The 19386-nt window shown below is 54.8% G+C and overlaps 1 protein-coding gene across 1 annotated transcript; it reads left to right on the top strand.

The window, feature by feature from the left end:
- Positions 1 to 12452: 12452 nt before the first annotated feature.
- Positions 12453 to 17671, top strand: LOC104376474 (nuclear factor 7, brain-like). Its single transcript, XM_086621518.1, has 6 exons — positions 12453 to 12725; positions 13183 to 13278; positions 14970 to 15203; positions 15609 to 15628; positions 16358 to 16473; positions 16573 to 17671. Exons 1-6 carry the CDS (start codon positions 12453 to 12455, stop codon positions 17115 to 17117), a joined length of 1284 nt encoding a protein of 427 aa, XP_086477644.1. The 3' UTR covers positions 17118 to 17671.
- Positions 17672 to 19386: the final 1715 nt, after the last annotated feature.

Below are 19386 nucleotides of genomic sequence, written 5' to 3'. Positions count from 1 at the left end.
TGTGCTCAAAAGTTGTGATACACCAGGAAAAAGAAAATGCTCCAATGGCTTGGCAGAAAAAAGAGAGTGAGAACATTCCTGAAGTAAGTCACACGGAATGTGACACTTGAACCCAAGACTCAGACAAGGCTCCTCATAAGTCCCATCCTTCCCTCTTGTCTCCCCATTTCCCCTTCAGGAAGGAAAAGGCTCAACGCACTGGTGCTGACAGCTAGGCAAATCCAACACCTGCACTAGCTGGATTTTTGTGGGAGTTTTACATCTTCTCCCACTTCATTTTCTCTGAGGCTGTTGATTTAGCTGCTCTGGAAAGCCAAGAGTGGAGGGGAGCAGGACAAGACAAACCTGCTTGGAAGGGACAATTTCTGTCTCCCAGTGGTCCATAGGGAGAGGCAAAGAGCAACTAATGGGAAGTGCATTGCTATTCCCCTTGTTCCTGGCAGATGGATACTCCTTGTCTCCAAGGTCCTCAGCAGTGGATGGTTGATTTCTGCTTGAGAATGAGATTTTTTTCCTCCTTTCTCTTCTGGTGTAACATTTTTCTTGCTCATTCCCCAGAGTCCTTTGCCAGAGCTCCCCATTCTTCTCTTCCCAGGGCTGGAATCAGATGCCTGGGGAAAAGGCAGTGATTGACAGGAGAGAAACTCACTGCAGCCTGAAGCTGTGAACCTTCATCAGGACCACGGGGTGAATTCCAGTCATTTTTGGCACGTGGTTTTTGCTGGATGACAGCAAATGCAAACTCTTAAATCATGTGTTAGTCAGTGCAAATCCCCAAGACCATCCTCTCCCATGGTCTCAGGGGTCCAGCAGAGAAGTTAGCACCAAAACCTGTGATGTTCTCAAACATCAACTCACCTCTTTGACCAGATAACTTAGTCAGCTGAAGAGCCCCTGTGCTTGGCAGAACAGACAGAGCCTGGGAAGGGAGAGCTGCCCGTGATCCATGGATGCACACGGTCATGAATCGTGCCCCTGCAAGCGATCCTCCTGCGATGTGGAGCCGCGCAGTAAGGGAAGGTCGAGCTCTCAGCATGCCTGGGCTGTCAGTCCAACTGGCAGCCATCGAGCTGAGGTTTGGCCCCCGCTCCCTCCGCACTCCCCGGCTCTCTCCCTGGGAGCCAGGCTCTTCTCACGGCACCACAGAGGCAGGCTGCCTGCCAGCCTGCCTAATCTCACCCAGCGACAACATAATTACTGCTGGCAGTGAGCACATGCAGCGTAGCCCCAATGCTGCCTGGCCCCCAGCTTTTTGGGAGCTAAAGGACACCCAGGGTCCGCTGTGCCGGAGCCCCTCGCCCTCCCGGTGGGTTGAGAGGAGCAGTGGTGGCAGAGGCTGTCTGGCAGCCTGAACACCGAGGTGCAAAGAGACCTCCTCACGCAGCTAACAGGTCCCAAAGCAGCTGAGGGTCTTCCTAGCTTCAGCCAGAACTACATCCTGAAGTGCGAGGATGAGGAAAAACAAAAGATGGTCCCTCACATTGTCCCAGGGTGTGGAAGGCTCCACAGCCCTGCACAGAGGTGCCAGGACCCTCAAACCCTGGGGTATCTGCACACCCAGGCTGGGCATACACAAACGCCCGCAGGAGTGTGCCGGGAGCCTCGTGTCCTTTCAAACACGATCAGTTCGTTCAAACGATCTTTGCAGCCCAAAAGCCTTTCCCAGTGGTTGGGTTTTGATTAGGCAAAAGTGAGTCTGCTCACCTGTTCTTCTGAGAATACAACAATGAATTTTATGCTCCAGGGAGCAAAAACGATGTCAAAAAGCTGAGAAATAGAGCAGAGGAAAGGGCTACCTTTTCATCGGCCCAGAATCTGCTCTGGCTCAGAGAGCAGGCAGCTCCTCGGTCTGAACACCTTGCAGCTGTAAGCCATACTCTGTAGCTCAACTTCTGTCATAAAAGAAAGGCATATTATCTGATCGCTCCCTGGGAGAAGTCTCTAAGAAATCTGTTACCAAGGCTTCCAGATGCTTCAGTTCATCCTGCTTCAGCTGGAGCAGCAACACTGACAGACTTAAAAAAAAGCAGCTTTTCGTTTTTCAAACATCTGTTTAATTCCACCTGCGTGTAACCAAAATATTTCCACTGCTCCTTCCTGCAGTGTCAAGCCTGTGTTTTGCTGAGCAACCTCAGAAGCATCAGCATGTTGTGGTAACACAAAAGCCCCGTTTCCATCTGAGCCCTGGAGTTCACGGATGCAGTGGATTTGGGAGTCGGTGATGCATTTAGGGACTAAATTAGCCACAAAGCTGCTCAGAGGTGGGAGGGTGGATAGAAAGCTGTCTGCACCCTCTCTGAATTTAAAAGCAGGTTCTCATTTCATAACTGCTTTTTTTCCCCATATGAACATTTCTGGAATTAGTGGAGGAGCAGAGATAGCATCAGGGACAAGGTTTTGCTGGAATACCTGAGTGATCTCATACTGCAATGAGAGGCACCGGAGAAGCAGGAGAAGAGACGTTGAGGTTGGCCTGGGATGGCCACAGCTCTGCTCTCCTTCAGGGCAGACAGAAGATTGGGGACGCTGAGTGTGTCTTCAGGACAAGGGCCAGTGAACCAGGAGAGAGGAGATCGTATGGAAAGAGATTAATGAGGTTTGTGTCCTACCAAAGAGGACACACATCACCAGCTTCCACTCCTGGCAGAGCTGGGAGCAGATATGGACAGGGCTCCACTCGGGACAAACCCACAGGGCTCATTTCATTAAGCTGATTAACGTCAAGGAGAGTTTACCCCTTCCACTCCCTTCCCACCCCTGTATCTCCCTCCAACACACAAAATCCCCTTGATCATCCTCACAGCAGGGCAGAAGGACACCGGGCAGCTCGGCAACGTTCCTCCAGGCAGACACCAGCGCCTCTGAACCCAGAACTGGCCCCTGCATTTAGCCGCTGTTTCTGCAAGTCACCGCACTCAAAGCTTGGCTAATTTATTAGAGGCTTGTTGCTTGTTGTTTGTGTACTGAGCCAGCGAGAAAAGAGCTTCTGCAGAAGAGGATAATTGCAGTCAGATAAGCTCTTCAGAGCCGGGATTGCAAAAATATGATACATTGTACACCAGGAGTCGTCCAGATAAACTAGAAATCTGGCTGAGTTTTTGGGTAGGAGCGTGTTTCCTGGGCTGTCACAGAGTCCCTCTCTGACTTTGGGCAAATCCCTTGATGTATCTCAATTCCCTATACATAAAAGAGGTGACAAAAATGCTTCACTCCGGCACACACATCCCTGGAGCCGTGGGCTACGTGCACTACGGGGGACTGCGTGCTTGGATGGATGCATGGTAGCGGCAGGGATGACACTTTTGCCCTGCGGGATTTCTTTCTAAGTTGCCCATCTCACTTCAGCAGTATGTTCTGCAATCAGGGTTTTGCCCTCCCAGGCTGGATACTCCTGCTTCATAGTCCCACGATGAAGTTACAAATTTGTGGCCAGCCTGTCGCTCCTGAGATGACAAACGGTGCTATAAATGGTGGGTTGTGACAACAGGAGCAGGCAGAGCTGGACGGGCTGATGGTAGCCCCAGCCTAAACTCTACCTAAGTGTCAGAGACTGAAGGAGGTGCAAGAGCCTGGGAAAAATTGAGGGCATGGTGTGTTTTCTGTGGGCTTGGTGCCGCCAAAAGGTTTCCAGGAGTGGAGATCTGGTGCTCAGCACCACCCCAGAGACAGCAGGATCACATTTGCTGCTTCACTACCTCACTTCATCTTTTCTAGTCCTGTGGGGACCCATGTTATCTGTCAGCAAGGAGCAGCTTATCCGTGCCATGCTCAGCTCTGCGGTGCTGGGCCAGCGGCAGCATCGGCACACACCGGGGCAGGAGGGTCAGATCCACTCCTGATACAAATCCAGGGATTTGGCTGAGAATCCATTTGGCTTCATGTTCCCCAGAAACATGACTCAGAAGCCACCATCTGACACCGAGAGATAGGTATGACACCGAGTCCTCCAGGAGAAAGAGCAGCGTCCCCAGGGTACGAGCGGAGCACGCACAAGCTGAGCGGAGACGGTGCTGGAAAGCACAAAGCCTTATAAAGGCAGCGCACAGGGTTTGTCCTTCTTTCAGCTCTTCCAGGCGATGAAAAGGACGGCTCACAACCCTAATTAACTGGAACATGCTAATACCACTGAGCTTCCCTGGCCAGCAAATTTGGCACGAGGCGTGTGGGACACTTTCCAAACTGCTCAGGGGACCGCGTGCCTGCAATTTATTATTCGATGAGCAGCGTTTCCTCTCTGCCTCCACTGAAGAGCTCAGACCAGACACATGAGGGAGGTGAGTCTGAAGCCTGCAAATCCACTTCGAAAGCCATTTCATGCTGGAGGGAGAAGAGACTTATTTCTCCCCAGGCGTTAAAGGTATTTAAGGTGCCAGGGGAAATACGGCTTTGCACAGCATTACCTCTGTGAGCACTCAGGGCTTCCAAATGCTGCAGCACGTGGTGCTCAGCTCCCATGGGGAAAACCGCATTCCTCCAGGGTGACATTCACTTTGGGAAGAAGATGCACAGCCTCTCATGACACCCTCATTTGAGAACTGCGTGCATCATCATTTTGCAGAGCGAAGTAGAGGAGCGCAGCCAGCCCTGGTACCTGGAGAAAGGGGAAAAGTGTTGGGGTCCCTGGTGCCATGTCTCCGGGGTGGGCTATTCCCTGTTTTGACAGCTGTCCTGGGCAAGGCAGTGCCCCGGCTTATTCCCCTGGAAAAGGAGGGGGAAGGAGCCCACCTAGCTCCATTTACAAATAAATCAGTCTGTGAACTTTGAATGGGGAGCAAAGAGCAGGGCTCTGAAAAAGATCAATCCATCTCCATGGTAAGATCATCACTCTCGGTGTTTACCATGCTGTCAAAACCGGAGGCAGAAGATGCAGCCTCCCGAAGGCCACCACCTGCCTCTGGCCTCGGCTTCAGCCTGGCTGCCTCCTGCAGTGGCCCTGGCCCCAGGGGCTGTTCGGGACCTCCGGCACAGGGCTTGGGTGGCAGTGAGCTGGTACAGACACCATGAACGGGCCAGAAGATTTGTGCAACATCCCCAGGACCACACCAGTTTAGCCATCAATCCATTCCTCCTTGGGGCCAAAGGACTCTTCCTCCCATACTCCTCCCCATCACCAGCATCATGCCCGTGCATCCCTCCTGCTCGGCTGGCCTGCCCCTTGGCATTGGCTGTGTGGCCGGGCAGGGCACCGTGTGCTTACAGAGGGCACGTCTCTTCCCACTCCCTCCCCATCGCATCCTTTGCAAACATTCATTGTTATGGCAACAGCCCCAGAAGAGGAATCTTTCTGAGGATCTTCCAGATTTTTTTTACAAAGACATAGCCACTTCAGTTATTTTCCTTAAAGGTGACAGTTATCTCGCTCAATGGCAACTGAATGTCTTTCATTTTGTTTCTGGCCACCACTTTGGTAATGCTGAGGCTCTGGCTTTCACTGTGTGGCAGTAAGAAGGTGGAAAGTTAGAGCCAAGTGTGAAGAGCTACTTTTAAATCCTGCCTGAGGTCACAGGAAGGTGCCTCCAGGCTGAGGCTGCTGAGCTGCAGGTGGTGATGAGTCCAAGGTTCTCCAAAATGAGTGAGATTTTGGAGCACATCTGCCTCTTTCATGGAGAGCAAAGCCCAAGGGAAATAGCAAGGGGGAACATTGATGCCTGATAACCTGTGCTTTGCAGGAAATGCCGTGCTGAGAGATCTTGTCCTTCTTGCAGGGTCTTCTACAGAAACATCCCTTGGCCTTTGAAGGCTGCATGATGGTAAATGAATTCTCTCAGTCTCCACTGAACGGGCTGAAGATTTTCATATGTGACATTTGGGAGTGCTGCAGAGAACTAGACTCTGTGACCATCTTTAATGCAAGTAATGAATTTAGCAAACAGCCTCAGACCAGCCAGGGGAAAGTGATCTGGGGATGTGATGTGACCACGGGGCTGGATTTCATGGCTACTGTGTTCTGACCATGGAATATGGATGATACCCACAAAACACTTGAGCACCTTGAGCTGCCAAGCCTGTCCAGCCCATTTTTATAGGATGAACTCGTGAATAGCTTTCCCACATCCCTGCTGTACAGACCTGAGTTCAGAAACCTCAAGAAAACCAATCAACATGTTTCAGGCCCTGCAGAGGCAGCTCGACACACCTGTGAATGCTTGGCAGTCTCACCATGAACCAGGCATCCAAGTGCAGCAGAGGAGCATTACGGGGAATCCTTCACCTGGGGACCAGGCAACGGGCTGGCTGGGGAGCTGAAGCATGACCCATCACGGGGAGGGTTGAGAGGACAAAGCTGGTTTTGCCAAGCCCTGTGCTGTGTGTGGAATATCAGAGGGGTTTCATGCATAGTTCAGAACAAACAAGCAAACAAGCGGCAGCCAGAAATGTTAATATTTGCAGAAATCTCCTAGTTTTGGCGCCTGGGAGTGGGGAGCTAAAGGACACTGATGGAATGCAAATGTAGATTCATGGCTGCCTGGAGGGGTGGCATGGGGAATCTCACATCCCAGCATGTCAGACCGCCTGGCAGGATGGCTCGTGATGGTTTACACGAGGAGTCCTGGGGAGGGAGGCTGGGCTGAGCAGCCATATGAATCTGGTCTCTAGGAACTGAGCTATTTGACCATTCCCAGAAAAAAAAAAAAGGCCATGATTAAGCAGTGTCCATCCTCCTGTGCTGGTTCTAGGACCTGTTTCCTACGTGCTATCACCAGTGAGCTGTGGGTTAAACCCTCCCACAGCCCCAGTGTTCCCAGAGCCATGCAGTATCTGAGGACTCAGAAGAGTCCCAGTCCCATGGAGCAAACTCCCTCCCTCCATGTAGTAGGAGATGGATTTGTCCATGCTGTTCCCCAACCCTTCTCCATGAACTCCTGGACACACGAGGGACAAAATGACCCAGACCTTTAGACCACTGGCCTTACTTGGCCTGGGTCCTTTCATGGCATGTTTGGGATGGTTTGAACCTGCTCAACACCTCTCACCATCTCCGTCTGGCTCTTATCTGGACCATGGTTGCCAGTTCACGGGGGTCCTTGAGGCCAGTCAAACGCTTTCTGAGCACAAGGCTCTGCCCTTAGCAAAATAGTGGTGTCATTTGGGCCTGGGAAGAAAATATTGGCAAATAATGGCCTACCCTTTGGTCACCCTCTTCCAGCTATTTATCCAAAGATATCATATCTCAGAGCATTGCTTCATTTCCTGCTCACTTTTCTAACCAAGGCCTTTAAATCATGTCCCTGCAGCTGAGGTCACAGAGAGATGCGTAATATTTGTTAACGGTAATGCAGCTGTTACCTTGATTCACCTCATCTATTCTTCTTTCACTTTTTTGTTTGTCCCTTTCCATTTCTTCCTCCTTCCTGTTCTCAGCACAGGAGAGAGCTGGCAGGAGCCCACCAAAGCAGAGCCTCCTGGGGTGCAGCCTGGTTTTGGGGATATCAGGAGTCTGGGAATTTCTCCTGGACTGGCAGCACCACACTCCCTCCTGGCCAGGGATGCCATGGGCAGCAGGAAGGGCTGGTTCCAGGCTGCTCCATCCTCACCCCATAGAGTCCTTCCCCTGGGGCTTGTCTGGGTCAGCATGTGGAAAAGACCAGATTTAATTCAGCTCAGTGTCTGAAATGTGGAAATAATGACTGCCGAAGGGTCCCAGGGTAAGGACAGAGGATAGGACTGATAAGTCTTTCGACTGTGTTTAAAACAAACTCCCACATGTGGGTTTTCAAACCCCAGTAGACAGCTGAGCTGGGAACTGCCAAGTGCTGCTGCTCTTTGTTCCTTTACAGCTGCCCCAAAACCACCATCTCGCCCCCATGTCGGTGGCTGGAGGACCCCCTGCCTCCGGGTTTCCACTCTGCAGGGAACGGGCCGGTGGGTGCAGGGGGACACAGACCAGCGAGCACAGGGGTCTCCTGCTGAGGGGCTGCCCAGCACCTCCCCGTTACGGGACCCGAGTGCTCCAGCCCCAATTTACCCCTGTGCTCCACTCCCCTAACCCAGGGCTCAGGAGAGCCGTTGGGGAGAGTGGGATCCAGAAGAACTGAAGTCCTTGGTGTTTATTTGTACCCAAAAGAAAGTGAAAAAGGGAAATTGAAATTTAAAGTTTCTCGAACTCTGTTGAGCTTTTCTGCCTGTGTTTGGAGAGTCGACACAAGGGACTGATACTGTGGACCAGCAGTTTCTTCCCCTTCCACTCGTGTATCACTGGGAGCACGGTGAAGCCCTCCAGCAGCTGGACACACCGCGCTCCCCCCTTCATCCCCCTCCTTCTGTAAGGCCAAACAGCGCCTCTGACACCCATCACCAAGAATACACATTTTCTGCACGGAGAGGAGAACCGCAAAGGGGTTTGGACTCAATCCATGAGCTTTTGGCCAAACACTTCCCAATCCACATTATCCTTCAGCTCCCCAGTGCATAATCAAGCTCTCCAAACAGGGCGTTCTCAGGTCCCAGCCCAGAGCTTGGAGCCTCCCAAGAGGAATATGCTAAAAAAAGAAAGAATAACATTACATTGCCAACTGAAGCGAGTGCTGAAAGGAAGGAGATGCCAGGAGCACTTAAACAAGAATCCGAGACCGAGGGACGCTCAGGCGTGTGTTTTCAATCCGCAGGCAGGAGATGTGTTCATTGGGAAATGACTGCCACTCACTGTTAGCTTTAGATCTCGTAGCTGATGTCCCAGAAAGTTAAACAGCCATGACGAGGACATCCCTGCCTGTATTAGAACTTTCTTCTGGGATTGATGGATTAGTGCAGTGCATGGTAAAATGGTGCCGCTCCTCCTTTGGCTTCAAAAGCTGCATTTGCAGCTCAAACCTGCAAAGATGGGGATGAGCAAACTTACATGGGCAATCAGTCCTGCTGGCAGCAAGGGGAGTTATCTGGGAAAATCAAGTCAAGACATCAGGGGGTCCAGGACTGCCTTGGGTGCTGCGGGGTGTCCCGCAGCAACCGGACCCAGCTGGCAGCACCACGCCCCAGTGCAGAACATCACTCCCAGGAGAGCAGCATCCCCCCACCCTGTGCCAGCCCCAGAGGCAGAGTATCTGCTGGCACAGCCCCAGCCCTGTGCCACAGTGCGTGGATGCTCCTAGTGCTCCCACTGCACAGATTGTCCAGGACCAGGCTCCAGCTGGGGCTAATAGGGGAGCTGGGGCTGATAAGGAGGTCAACATCAGCTGAACTATCCCGAATTCTGCTGTTTAAGGCTGAGGCTTCAGTTACCTGAGTATAGAAGGACTCACCTCCAAACAACAGACCTGCAGCTGCCCTGGGGTGCATGGAGGTGCAGGCTGGGGGCTGTCACCTCCCTGGGCCCCATAACCAGCCCCGCGGGGAGGGAAAAGCTCTCCAAACACAGCACAGACGCTGATTCACAGGGACGTCTCCCAGCACTGATGGCTTGGGCTGCTGGGGGAACATAACCTTTCACAGCACATTCCAGATCTCTGCTGAAGAGCAATTATTGATGCTTTTACATTTAGACAGAGCTGTACAAATAATGGACCATGGTGATGCAAGCTACAACGGGTCAGGGAGCAGCACCCTGGCTCACCCTGGGCTGTGTGCCCTGGGCTGGGTGTCTTGTCTGCTGGTTTGTGTGTGTGTCTATGTGTCTGTCTATGCATGGGCTATAATGCCTCCTGGAGAAACAGTGGCAAAGCCAGGAGATGAGAGGCTGGACATGGATGATGAAGCTATTTCCCCCTCAAAAGGATGCATCTAAGCAGATGATTCAGCTCCCATCCAAAATCCACCAATTCAAAGCCAGCTATTTCTCGGGGATTGCTGGCATGTGGCGGGAGGATGGCACCTAACATCAGCCCCTCTCCCACCACGCAGGCACTACCCACTTGCACAGTGGCTGCAGGACACTGGGCTGGCAGCGATCACTGCTCCCAGCGAGTCCCAGCCCATTCACATGGTGAGATCCAACCTGTTGGAAGCACAAAACTCCATAAATGTGGGGAGCAAGGTTTTTCTGCATTAGTCACAGCTAAGTGGAGATTGTCCAGTCATCTCTGGATCCCTGTGTGCTCCTACATCCCTGTGTCACCATCCTAGCGACATTCCCATGGGGACCCTGCTGAGTGTGCAATTGAGAGAGGAAAAGGACAGCAATGGGTGCAGGTTCAGACCGTTGGAAACAATTGCTGCCCAGTGCGGGCTTTCCATCCCTGAGTGACTGGTGAGCAGCAGAGGCTGAGCATGCCTGTCCCAGTGCCACCATGGGAGCCAGAGCAGGAGAGTTCAGACAACCCCTGCCTTGCTTAACCAGCTGGAGCAGGTCCTGAGCCCCCAGAACAACTGTGTTGGGCTGGCAGCATATTTGGGCATGGCCTGACCTTGTTAGTACCCATGGATGCCACTTGATTGTCCACCCAGAGGCCTTAGAGCACCTCCACAGCAGCCCACTTTCACTCCCCCTTGTCCATGGCACCTCCTGGAGCTCAGCAATTTCCTTGGGGGACCCCATCCCACCCCATCACACACACACCAGCATTTGTGCTGCCGACGCCAGGGCTCTGCAAAGCAATGGTGAGCGCTGAGGAGCTTCAGCTCATCGCGGCTTTGCACCTGGTGGTTGCAGGAGGCTGCCCGGGGCGTATCTCACCCACCCATGGCCAGCGTCCCCCAGGACTGATTTCTCCTTGTACAGGTGGTGATGCCCAAAGCCACATTGGCACAGGGGCTGTGGCTGACTGTGTGACTCCAAGGGGCTGGGGGAGGCAAGGAGGAAGCCGATGCCTACAAGCAGGGCTGCTGTGGCCACCTAACAGTGAGAAAACAGTTCAAGCAAAAACATGGGAAAATCCCTCAGACAAGCAAATGAGGATGGGTGGAAACATTTTGTGCATTAATTGCACTGCTTTAACAGTGAGAAAACGTAAAGCAGCAACAGCAGGAGGAGGAGGGCGGTAGGTGGACACTGCCCGGCACATCTCCCTTTTAGGGATTCTCTAACAGCGGTTAGGACAGACGTGACCTGTGCAACTGTTGCTTGTCCTTATGTCCCCTCTCCTTTTGGTTTTACTTGCTTTTACTTCCAGCATTGAAAGCTCTTGTGATTTTTCTCACGTCTGCCCGTGTTTGCCGCTTCCCACCACATCCCAGGGCCCAGCGTCAGATGACGGCGGAAGGATGAAAACCCTTCCTTCTTTCTTTTGCTAACGAGACTGCAGCCCTTGTGAAGACCGAGCGAAACCCGAAGCTGTGACCCCAGAGCACTGCTGGGAGTTGCTCTCTTGTGACTTGGGAGAGCTGGCTCAGTTCCCGCTTCAGACCTCTGCGGAAGGGAAAGCAGGGAAAAGAGGGGAAGGCGCTTCCCCGGGGCTCGTTTCTACGCTCCCGCTGCTGAATGCAGCGGTGGGGCAGTGCAGGAGTGGGGGAGTGCAATGCCATGCCACGTCATGTCATGCCGTGCCGTGCCGTGCCCGTGCCCGTGCCCCGCCGCGAAGCACCCGGTGCGCAGCGCTCGCCCTCCCACGGGCGGCGCGCGAGGCCCCGGCAGCTGCCCCGCCCCGCGCACACGTGACACGTCACATGCCAAAGCCCCGCCCGGCCCCCAGGCCGCAGCTCGCATCCAATGAGCGGATGGGCGGGGCTGCGCGTCTGCACGGCGATTGGTCGAGGCGAGCGTCAGTCCGCGGGCGGTGCGCGGAGGAGGCTGAAAGTTGGGAGGGTGGCGGCTGCGAGGCGGTCGAGGGGCCGGAGTACGGTGGGTTTCCAGGAGTGCTGGGGGCTGCTGGGGGCTGCTGGGGGCTGCTGGGGGCTGCTGGGGGCTGCTGGGGGCTGCTGGGGGCTGCTGGGGGCTGCTGGGGGCTGCTGGGGGCTGCTGGGGGCTGCTGGGGGCTGCTGGGGGCTGCTGGGGGCTGCTGGGGGCTGCTGGGGGCTGCTGGGGGCTGCTGGGGGCTGCTCGCAAGAGAGCGGCGGGGTGCGCAGCGCGGGCCGGGATCCGCACCGCAAGGCTCGGGCCCCGGGGGAGCGCAGCGGGCTCTCGCCAGCCGGAGCTGCCCCCCTTGCGGCCGGGGCGCAGCGGCAGAGGGCACTGCCGGGCTCTGGACTGTGTCTTAAAGGTCACGCGGCTGTGGGGCGGCTGCTGCTGTCCCTGAGCCAAGTGCCCCCCTCCCTGTCAGGGCACACGGCCGGTCCCTGTTAGACACTGGGGGGAGTTTTGCTGGAGTAATCAGAGACAAGAAGTTGTTATTTTGCAAAGAGGCTGACCCTTTGCTGGGAATTCACTGTAATTCCCACCGTTTGAGGCTTTCCAGGGCTGGATACATCCATTGTGGCACCTGGGCAGGTCCTGTGCCGCCTGCCCGAGATCTGGTAACCAAACCCTGCCCTGGAGGGAGCCCAGCGTGAGGAGAGGCAGAGGTCTGCCCTAGCCCAGGGGGAAGGCGTTTTGGGGATGGCAGTGGCAGGAAGCTCAGGGTGGGACCTGTGTGCCAGCAGGGATGGCTAGCAGGAGCCAGGACCGGAGCCTGCGAGAGGAGCTGACATGTGCCATCTGCTGCGAGCTCTTCAGCGAGCCTGTCATGCTGGACTGCATGCACCACTTCTGCAAGGCCTGCATCCAGGGCTACTGGGCGAGCTCTGCTCGTGTCCCCTCCTGCCCCCAGTGCCGCCGTGAGTTCCCCAGCCGAGCTTTCCGCACCCACTACCTGGTGTCAGGGGTGGTGGAGAAGGTGCGGCGCTGTGGTTCTGTGGAGCACCAGCACAAGATGCAGGTGAGTGGCTTGTGCCTGGCTTGGGGAGAACAGGACGGGCACTGCATGAGCCCTGTGAGCCCACCACCCCTTTCTCTCGCAGTCGGTTCCCCTGCTGAGGAGCCCTGTGTGTGCCTCACCTGACCTGAGTGCAATGACATCTGTGTCTCTTCCTCATTCCTCTCCATGTTTCCTTCCAGCTGTCTGTTTTTTGGATGCTTTCTTCTTTTGCGTTTTTCCCTTCTGCAAACTGATACCCGTGGCTGGAGCTCCCAGTTTTAAAAATAAATTTGTTTTATTATGTGCATGTGTATATAGTTCTCAAGCCTGTGCATCAGGTGCTTTCTTCTCCTTACCGCCTTTACAATAAATCCTGTTGCAGCCTCCTTCCAATGCTGGCCTCAGGAATTGGGATTGCTCCTGAATCATAGCAGAGTAGTGAAATGGTCTCCTCATCTTCTTTTCCTTGTTTCTGCAGAAGCACCTGGAAGATGCTTTGCAAGGTCGTCGGAAGGAGATGGAGAACTTTTTGCATCGGAAGCGTGCGATGCAGGAAAATATCTGCAGCCTGACGGTAATGTCCTGTGATAGCTGCTTTTTGTACAGCCTCTGGATTAATGTTCATAGAGGATCTGTGTATCACCTCAGCTGAGATTTAGCTCGGCTTCCTGTAAAAATCTAGATGAATAACTCTGTAGGAATCTGAACAAACTCCCCCACACATAGGCCAAAGTCCATCACTGAATATTTGGTGGAGGCTTTGGGAAGAGGCATTAAGCACTCATTAATGCAGCATTTACAAGGTGTGTTAGTGCAGCAGAGCTGAGACAGGGTGAGTGGTGAGAGCTGTTGGCTGAGCAGCCTGTTCTGGCTCTGCACTGCTGCCACTTTGGGAGAGGGTTAATTCTTGGAAGCTCTGAAATCCTCTTGTGTGTCTGAAGGGGTGACAGCAAAGCTGAAGGAGCTGGGTCAGCAGCAATGTTGGCACTGCAGAGAGCAGTGGCTGTGTCACAAGGACCGTGTTTGGATTCACTGCAAAGCTCTGTGATGATGTGAAGAGGCTGAGTGTTCTCTCCAGGCTGCCTTCTTGTCACTGATCATTGAACTGAAAACAGCCACAGGCTGATTCTTGAGTAATGTAAAAGTATTAAAAGCCAAGCAAGGAGAGTTTAAGGACAACACAGTAGTTCAGAGGTGAGATAAAACCGATGGGAACCTGCTTTCTGACTGGAGTCTCTGATCCTTTCCTGCCACCACTGTGTTTCATACCTCTGTCCCACTACCAGATTTGGAATAGACCTTTGAGGGTAATGAAAAAGTCATAGCAAATACACTTGATGTCCTGTTGCAGGGGAAGAGCTGACTAGGAAGTGCTTCAAGAGTCAAGGAGCAAATTGCTGATCTGAACAGGGAGACCATGCAAGTCCTCTTTGGTTCTGGTGTGTCAGCACAAGCACCTGCTAGAGCAAAGGGAAGCTGGGGTGCTGTGCCAGCTGGTGAAACTTCGGATGTACTTGGGGAGATGGGTTTTCTGCTGGTCAAGGGAGATGTGTGTTTCAATAAGCACTCCTCAAGGAACTAATGAGGGCTAAGGTTGCACTAAGAGATTAAAAGCTTAAAGATTGGGAAAATAAAGTCATTGGTTGTCTCTTGTAAACAGGCAGGAAGGCAGTGAGAGCACCACAAGGTTGGCTGACCGACTAAACAACTGGAGAAGGAAAAAAAAAATAAAAATCTAAAGATAGCTGAATGGGATTTTATCAGCTTTAACTACAGAGTTTAGTTTTTGCAGCTTCCCTGTCTCTCCCATACAAACAGGAGCCCTGAGAGATGGAGGCATCAGAGAAAAAGAGCAAGTTAGCAGTGTCAGGCAGCTCTGCCTGGGATCTGGCATGATTTGAAATAAATCTGAACTAACCTAAACAGCTGAGTCTGCAGCTCCAGAAAAGCACAAGAGCTCCAGTCTTGCACACAAGCAAATTCCTGGTGGTGTGGAAGAGGGCTGTGGGCTCCTGCTGTGGTTGTGTGCAAGGATTTCTAGTAAGGTGACTGAGCCATTGGTAGAGCTGCTTCCCCCCCCACCTCCTTTGGTTCACAGCCTTGCAAATTGTCCTCCTGCCCTGTTCTCCATCCAAAAAGTTGTGGGTATGTCTGACACTCTAATTTCCACAGCTCTGTAAGTGCAGTAACAGGCCCAGCCGTGCTGTGCGCCTACTTGTGTGTTTCAGCTGCCGGACTCATCTTCTGCCTTTTCCCTCTGCTCAGAAGGTGTCTGGGGAGCTGAACTTCAAGATCCGGGCAGAGTTTGCCCGCCTTCATCAGATCCTGGAGGAAGAGGAGAGAGCTGTACTGGCAGAGCTGGGTGAAAAGGAAGAGCAGTCGCTGGCACGGCTGCACCGGGACGTCCGCTGGCTGGAGGAGGGGATGTCAGTGCTGCAGAGGGACATAGAGCGCATAGAGCAGACCCTGAGCAAGATAGATGAAGTATCATTGCTGGAGGTGAGCATGCTTGGCTGACCCTGTTAGGAGGCTGAGGGATGTTTCAGGATCTGAATTTGAGATGGAGAGTCCTAAATGACAGCACTGGGCTGTACCTGCAAGTCATTCTTGCCACCATCCCTCCGGATTATCTACACAATCCCTTGAAGTCTGGAGGCTTTAGCCACAAGGGATATGGTGATCTCTCAGGCGTGGTGCATCTCGGGAGCCTTACTCCTCCTCTGTCACCCCTGTGAAATTGCCTTGGCCACAGTGCCTGGGTGGTTTCCCGCAGGGTGGGGGTCCTGGCAGGTTGGTTTCCTCTCTCTGTGCTTTGTGACAGCAGGAGGCAGGACAGGGAGCTTATTTGTGCAGCTGCATGAATTACAGACAGTGACTGCTAATTCTCTCTGCTCCTCACTGCAGGTGGAGAGCCTGGATATCAGGTACGTGTCTGGCATGAAAGAAGCTGATTCCTTTTTCAGGAGCTTATCTCTGTCCCTGGCTGGGACCACACAGGGGAGGGATCTTATCTCAAGTTTTAAAAGCATCACAAATTGCTCAGTGAGCTGCTGGTGCTGTGCTAGGTGGGGGCTGGTCCTCCACACGTTGGATGCTCTCCCCAGGGAACATGCATGTTGAGATGGCTGGGCTGGAAGAGCAGGTTGGAGGAGACATGCTGGTTTGGAATGGGTGCGAGAGCCATGCATGCTGCATGTGAGAGCAAAGCTGATGCCGTAGACCTCAGATACTTTGGCTTCTCCCTGCCTTTCCTTAGCTTCTTCAAACTGACAGGGCTGCAAAACTGACCCTGAGGGGCAGGTTAGTCTGAGGCTGTGAGTAGCTGAGGGTCACAACTGCCATAGGGGAGTGTGTCCCTGTTGCCTCTCTCCCTGGGGCTGCAGTGGGATGCAGCCCGGCTCTGCAGGCATGGCCTCTTCACCCGTACAGGAGTCCTGCTTGGGTGTGCTGGGTGCTGCTGTGCTGTGAGCCACCACCCCACAGGCAGTGCTGCTGGATCTGTCTCTGTCCACAGCGCCTCTGCCCTAAGCCACTTGCTGCGCTGGGGGTAGCGGCGCATTGGGGCGAGCAAGCAGCCACCAGAGAGGATTGTGTCCTGGTTTTACTGAATCCCTTGCATGTGGAGGGGTTGACTGCTGCTCTCTCTGCCCCAGGCCCTCGGTGTGCGTTGAGACCCAGCCTGCCTTTGACCTGCAGCACTACAGGGACAGCCGCAGCGGCCCCTTGCAGTACATCTTCTGGAGGCAGATGCTGCAGTCCATCTGCCCCGGTGAGCGGATCGGTGTGAGGGCTGGGTGATGGTGGGGCCGGGGATGCTCTGTGGAGTGAATACAAAACCAGTAAAATGCCATGGTCAATATCTCCACAGCTCCTGCCCCACTTACTTTCGACCCTGAGTCAGCCCACCCCAACCTGGTCTTCTCCAAAGACCTGACAGCAGTGACAGAGAGGAATCGAGCCCAGCCCGTCCCCAGTAGTCCCCGGCGCTTCCGTCAGTGCGTCAACGTCCTGGGCTCACAGACCTTCAACAGCGGCCAGCACTACTGGGAGGTCTGGGTGGGCAGGAAAACCAAGTGGGACCTGGGGGTGGCCGCCGAGACTGTGGACCGGGCGGCGAAGGTCAAGCTGTGCCCAGAGAACGGCTACTGGACACTTCGCCTGCGAAACAGGACGGAGTATTGGGCCACTGCCACCCCCTGGGTGCGCCTGACTCCCCGCCGGCCCCCCCAGAAAATCGGGGTCTTTCTGGACTGCCAGGAGGGCACTGTCACCTTCTTTGATGCTGGAGACATGTCCTACCTCTTCACCTTCCACGAGGTCTCTGCGGAGAGATACTGCCCCTTCTTCAGCACCTGCTTCAGCGATGGGAGAGTCAATATAGAGCCCATGCGCCTCTGCCACCTGGCCCTGTGAGGAGTGGGGAGGAGCAGGGCGCTTTGGAGGCACCAGCCTGGCTCCCTGCCATGCTGCTGGTGGGCTGCTTGGGGCTGTGCTGGAGGCTGATGTTGCACACATGGACCTGGTGGGTGTTGGAGGGGCTGTTTTGGTTTCAGTTTTGGGAGGGAGGAGGGGAGGATGAGTTTCTTCCCAGCTCCTGTCTGCCTTCTCTTCTGTGGGTGCAGCACTGTGTTCCTGGAGGTGTCTAGCGCACCTTGAGGAACAGACTTCGATGCCTGAACATTGCACGGTCAGTAACCACAGCCGCGGGGCTGCAGTGGAGATGGCCACGGCCTGTTTGCATCTCCTGTTCCTCTGCACTCCCACCCATGAACCCTGTGGAGGAGGACGAGGGTGGTGGTCCCTGGTCACCATCAGGTGCCTCTTGACGCTCAACTCTGTGTCCTGGCCGTGGGCTTCCTCTGCTCGAAGAGCTCTGTGGGGAAGGGCTGCAGGCTGGCAGCAGAGGGAGCTCAGTGTGTGGCGTGGGACCTGCTGCAGCCCAGGGGCTGTGGTGCTGCCTCCCCTCTACTCAGTCACCATTAAAGCTCATTAGAAAGACCCCTGCCTGCTGGTCCTGCTTGGGGCTTGTGTGCTATGGGGGGTGCCCATAGCACTGGGGTGTAGCACGGCCTGGGGGTGCAGAGCAGCGCAGGCTCCTTCCCTGCAGCACAGGAGGCATGGAAGAGCTGTTGCTTTCACTCGGCCATTCCCTCAGAGCACTTCCTGCAGTGGCTCCTGGCCTTTTGCTTGGCCCCATCCCCATGTCAGGCTGCTTGGGAACAAGGTGGGGGTTTGGCAGCCCCATGAGGTGGGGAGGTTTGTCTGAGCTCAGGCTCTTGGGGTTTAAGATCCAGTCTCCTCTGGCCTGGCTGGGTCTGAAGAGTTTATACATGAGGAAAAATGCAAGGTCCTATTTCAGGCCAACTTCATGAAAGCCTCAGCAGCCTTTGCTGGTGGGAGTGGGTGGTCTCACCAGGGCTCTTTGCCTGTCAGCCCCACACAGACCCCTGGCAGCACTGCCCCTGGTCTGTGGCTCTTGGGGAGGGGGGCAAGTTGAGTGGATTTGACTGTGGCAGTTCATGCTCAGGGGTAGTGGATGTGTTCCCAGCTCACGTGGCCTTGCTCACGAGTCAGTGGGGCTGACTTGAGGCAGGAGGTGCTGGGGTGGGTCTGAGCCTGGCTGGTGGGAGCAGTGGGTGGGAGGGAGGATGGTGGTGGGTGAGATCATCATGTTCGTCCCACTCAAGTCCACTCCAGGGTCAAAGCAGAGGCCAGAGCTACCCTGATCCTGTGTAGCCCCCAGTGCTGGCTGGAGCCTGCAAATTCTTCCTCTGCAGAGGCTCAGCTTGTGCTGTGGGAAGAGCCAGGCACAAGGGCTTTCCAGCTCCCCAAGCTGGGTGCAGGGCCACTTGTCAAAGCAAGTGCTTCGCTGGTCATCGCCCTGCCCAGCGGGGACAGGACAGGGGGCTCTGTCCTCCCACAGTGCCACAAGGGACGTTCCCCCCTACTGTGCACCACCGCTGCAGTGTACCAGGGCTGGGTCTGCTGTAGCACCGAGTTTTGGAGTCACCTAATGCCTGTGCTGGGGCAGGAGAAGACTTTGTGCTCAGCGGCAGGGGAGGATGACCCCTGCAAGATGCAAGCAGACGTGCCCTCCCGTGCAGCAGCACCAAGCAGCCTGGGCTCTGCGGGCACAGGGTGGAGATGGGTGCAGAGAGAACCCAGTTATTGGGAAGCCGCTGCTCTGTGCAGCCTCGCTCGGGGGTCAGGTGTGCTTGGAGGGGATGTCAGGGCTTTCTGCTCCCTCCTGGTGCCCAGTTGGGCTTTAGCTGCTGAGTGAGCTCTGCTCCCTCCCTGCTGAGCCCCTGGGCTGGGCTCAGCCTCCTTTCCTGGCTCCTGGCTCAGCCTCCTTTCCTGGCTCCTGCCTCATCCTCTCACTGCCCTCCAGCCTCAGCTGAAATAAGAGCAGAGAAGAGTGAGCTGTTGGCTTGGAAATGCTGCTGTGAGCGGAGCCGTCATCCCCCCCGTGAGGGTTAGGAGCCTCTGCGGGAAGGTGAGGCTGGTTTGATCACAGCAGGGAGCTGTGTCGGGGGCGGGGGGGGACTGAAACCCATTGCCTCCCTGACCTGACCTGAAATCGCAGGCAGTAAGGATGGGCAGCAGTGGGCAGCCGTGCCCGAAGCACAAGGGGGAGCAGATCTGCTAGGCACTGGCAGACAGCGAGCGCAGCTGGGCTTTGGCA

The sequence above is a fragment of the Tauraco erythrolophus genome, chromosome 16, assembly GCF_009769465.1.
Source record: "Tauraco erythrolophus isolate bTauEry1 chromosome 16, bTauEry1.pri, whole genome shotgun sequence".
In the NCBI taxonomy this organism is placed as follows: Eukaryota; Metazoa; Chordata; class Aves; order Musophagiformes; family Musophagidae; genus Tauraco; species Tauraco erythrolophus.
Note: the sequence above shows the minus strand (reverse complement) of the source record. Positions and strands in the feature narration are given on the sequence as shown.

Bases quoted from the DNA above. Each gene is read 5' to 3' on its own strand.
- LOC104376474 (XM_086621518.1), top strand. From the start codon at position 12,453: ATGGCTAGCAGGAGCCAGGACCGGAGCCTGCGAGAGGAGCTGACATGT. The intron at 12,726-13,182 runs GTGAGTGGCTTG...TTGTTTCTGCAG, and splicing joins AGCACCAGCACAAGATGCAG to AAGCACCTGGAAGATGCTTT. The intron at 13,279-14,969 runs GTAATGTCCTGT...CCCTCTGCTCAG, and splicing joins AAAATATCTGCAGCCTGACG to AAGGTGTCTGGGGAGCTGAA.